The following is a 3,803-nucleotide window of genomic DNA, read 5'->3' on the forward strand; positions in this document are numbered from 1 at the left end:
GCGGGTCTCGAACCCGCGGGCTCAGGCAATCCACTCACCTCAGTCTCCCAAAGGCATGGGTTTACAGGCTGAGCCACCGAGCCCGGCTGAGATATTTTCTTAGTATAAAAAGAACTGTCTCATTAAAAAAGATACTGTCCATGGTTTTAAATAAGAGAAAGGAAAAATTGTCTTTTGTTGATGTAGAGTAAAGGAAACCAGGGTTACTTTTTTTTATGAGTCGGAGTTTCACACTGTCGCCCAGGCTGGAGTGCAGTGGTATACTCACAGCCACCGCAGCCTCGACCTGCTGTGCTCAGGTGATCCTTCCACCTCCGCCTTCCAAATAGCTGGAACTACAGCACGTGCCACCATGCCTGGCTAATTTTTGGTTTATTGTGGAGACAAGTTGCCCAGGTTTGTCTTGAACCCCTGGACTCAGACAGTCCTCTCGCCTCTGCCTCCTGAAGTGCTGGGATTACAGGTGTGAACCACCGCACCTGGCCACTTTTCCTTTTTAAAAGTCTTTAAAGGAAGTGGATTGTGGGCATGGGCTCCATTCCATTCCTTGGGCACCCAACTGCCGGAGCTTGCCTTGGAGGGAAAGGGGGACAGAGGGTTCTTCCTCCTGTTTTGTGAGGTCCCTTTTTCAAGTCTCCATGTGGTTGAGCTGAGATCTCCAAGGAAGGTCAGTGGTTCTTAAAGAGGAGTGTCTATGAGTCTCATGGAGGCTTTGAAAACTCACAAGGCAGTGTGGCCCCCAGCTGTCTCCCAAGGTGTCACTTGTGTCACTCAAAATACATGAGCTTTTTGGCTGTAACTCCAAATAAGCAAGATGGAGCTGTCTTTAAGCAAGGCATGCTTTGTTCAGGCTTTCATTTATTCCTCAGTCTAGCAACAGATAATAATAATTACTGCTGTAGCATTGTTCTGTGGGTTTGATGAGGAGCACAGGGTAAAGGAAGAGCATGAGCTCTTGAGTCAGATTGCTGGGGCTCATAGCCAGTGCCACTGCTGACCAGTCACGCGACCTTGGGCAAGTGGCCCCCTCTGTGCCACATTTTCCTCTCTCACTAGGTGGTCAGTGTGCATACCCCCTAAGAACAATGCCTGGCACAGTGTAAGCTCCCAGCACACCTCGCCTTGGTACCCACATAAACCCTCAGGGGACCAGTGTTTGTTGAATGCCCAGAACCGAGACCCAGAGGAAACAGGCTCAATTCTGCAAGTTCAGAGCTCACACATTAGAGTGGGAGACAGAAGACAGCCAGCCAAACCAAGTGTGTCAGGCAACCAGGAATGTCAGGAAGAACACTGGAGCTGGGCAGTGGGGGTGAGCAGCCTCCTAGACAGTCCCTATAGGGCTTCCCTGTGGAAGGAACCACCTGCACTGGAGGAGGGCTGCCCAGATCACACAGGGCCTTGCGGTGGGCCGGGGCTCCATGGTATGAGAAACAACAAGGAGGGGACATCATGGTCAGAGCAGAGCATGATGGGGACGGTGGTAAGGAGTGAGGTCTGAGGGAGCCGGGCAGTGCACAGCCTTTAGGCCATGGTGAAGATCCCGAACATCTGGATGGGCTTTTTGAAGCACTTTTTATTTTTTAATTGGAGTCTCACTCTGTTGCCCAGGCTGGAGTGCAGTGGCATAGTCCTGGCTCACTGCAGCCTCGAGGACTGGTCAATATTTACTCACCCCACAAACAGTGGCTGAACACCTACCACGTGGGAGCACCAAGCAGTGGGGGCAGGGGAGGCACTAAAAAAGACCAGCCTGGCTCACTGCACCCTGGGTTCAGGTGATCCTCCTTCCTCAGTCTCCTGAGTAACTGGCATACATGCCTGACTAACTTTTTGATCTTTGTAGAGACGAGGTCTTGCTATGTTTCCTAGGCTGGTCTTGAACTCCTGGGCTCAAGCAATCCTCTTGCCTCAGCCTTCCAAATTGCTAAGATTACTTTTTAAAAAGACTGATTATTTTAACAAAAATTTTAGACAGAGGTTGTTGCCCCATTTGTAGATCGACCCCTCATAGCCACAAACCCAGCCTGGGGAGAATGTTCTGTCCTTGCCCCTCCTCTCCTCACCCCGTCTTTTCCTGCAACCTAAGTTTATACTTTTGTACTTGCTTTTAGAAGATGCACCTCACCCAATGTTTGCTGCCGTTACATGCTTTTATTCTGGTTCTCCTTTTTTGGGGATGCCGTCTTTGTCCCAATGCCTAGTCTATCTTCACTGTTCAGATATGGGGGCTGGTCTTTTTTAGTGCCTCCCCTGCCCCCACTGCTTGGTGCTCCCACGTGGTAGGTGTTCAGCCACTGTTTGTGGGGTGAGTAAATATTGACCAGATGAGATGCAGAAGGTAAGCCAGTGAGGATGGAGGCTTTGGGAATTGGGCCTAGGTTAGGGTAGGTGGGGTGGATGCTGAGATGCAAGAAAGGGAGATGGGGCCAAGAGAGGGTCTATATTTGAGGAGCTGGGGAGGAGGAAGCTTTCTAAGGCCCCCATCGCTGGCTGGAGCCGTCTTTCCTTCTGCCTCCCTTGCTGGGGGCCAGCTGAGGCTGGTGGGTAAGGCAGCACAGAGACTGCCTTGAACAGAGGGCATCCAGCAGACATTCGAGAACACTATGGCCAGGGACGGGCCGGCCGAGTGACTTGTAATGAAGGGGACGGTGTTCCTTTTCTCTCTTTGAAGCCCTGGATATGGATGCCTTCATTAAAGTCATGAAGAAGGTGCTGAGGAATGTGTCAGATGAGATGCTGGAGGCGCTATTCTTGAAGGTGGATTCAGACTGTATTGGCTTCGTCACTTGGGTGAGGAAGTGCCCTTGTGGCTCAGGTGCTGGAGGGAGGCTGAGGGTGCAGAGCTAGACTGATGGTTGAGCACGTGTTGGGCTGAATGCGGGAGGCAGGTACACACAGAAAGCTGCTGTGTGGGGTCAGGCTCCAGCCGGTGCCTGCTGGGTCAGAGAACCCCAGGCTTCTGGGAGCTGGGTTCCCTACTGGGGTGCAGGAGAGTGTGGCAGGTGTCACTGGCCTCCACGAGACCTACCAGGTGTATGCAGTGAGCACGAGGGCTTCCCGTCTGCCACGAGGCTCTCCTGCACACCAGTCACCTGTGCGGCAGGGCGGGTGCAAGCTGGGACCATGGCCATCTGGGGGCCCTGTCGTCACTCAGGAACAGGCAGACCTGTGGTTGTTAGAGCCGAGCAGGTCAGGGTTTTATAGCATCATAATAGTAATGCTTTCATTATTTTTTATTCTAAGTGTTCTACAGTGAGCATGTGTAGCACTTAAACATACAGAAAAGTACAAAAAACAGTCTGACCTATTGATGCAGTAATGATGACCTGATGCCTAGCATCCCACCAGGCACTGGGCTCAACACTTGGTGTATTATTTTACTTAAATCATAGGAATTCTATGGGGTAGGTGCTATTATTTACCTTCATTTGACAAGTTGGGAGACTGAGGCATAAGGAAGTCAGGATACTTTGCCCAGGGCCACAGACTGTGAGTAGTTGAGCCAGTATTCCACTCAGGAAACCTGCCTTTAGAGTCTATGCAGCTGCCATGTCAGTCTCCCCTGGTGTAGTTGTATATTCTGGGTTTCATTTTGATTTTTTGCTTTTATTTCTCTTAATTTTATATAACAAGTATGTTTTCAGCATGCTCTGCCCTTTACACTGTCCTTAGGAACTCCCTGTTTCTCAGTACAGCCTTGTATGGTGGCCTGGTGGGGCCTTGGCTATGTTTCAGGAAGGAGGCATAGAGTCCAGAGGGGCCCTAGGGGTCCTGGCGTCAGGTCCCCCCCCCCCCCCGCC

At 51.2% G+C, this 3,803-nt stretch overlaps 1 protein-coding gene across 1 annotated transcript in view; it reads left to right on the forward strand.

The window, feature by feature from the left end:
- Positions 1 to 3,803, forward strand: part of LOC103273509 (EF-hand calcium-binding domain-containing protein 8-like) — an 8,266-nt gene that overhangs the window by 3,973 nt on the left and 490 nt on the right. Inside the window, exon 3 of the mRNA XM_008070948.1 lies at positions 2,675 to 2,793. Coding sequence (XP_008069139.1) covers positions 2,675 to 2,793 — 119 coding nt within the window. The remainder of the gene's footprint in view (positions 1 to 2,674; positions 2,794 to 3,803) is intronic.

This window comes from Carlito syrichta, unplaced genomic scaffold (genome assembly GCF_000164805.1).
Source record: "Carlito syrichta isolate Samal-C Ts95f unplaced genomic scaffold, Tarsius_syrichta-2.0.1 Scaffold314071, whole genome shotgun sequence".
Taxonomy (NCBI): domain Eukaryota; kingdom Metazoa; phylum Chordata; class Mammalia; order Primates; family Tarsiidae; genus Carlito; species Carlito syrichta.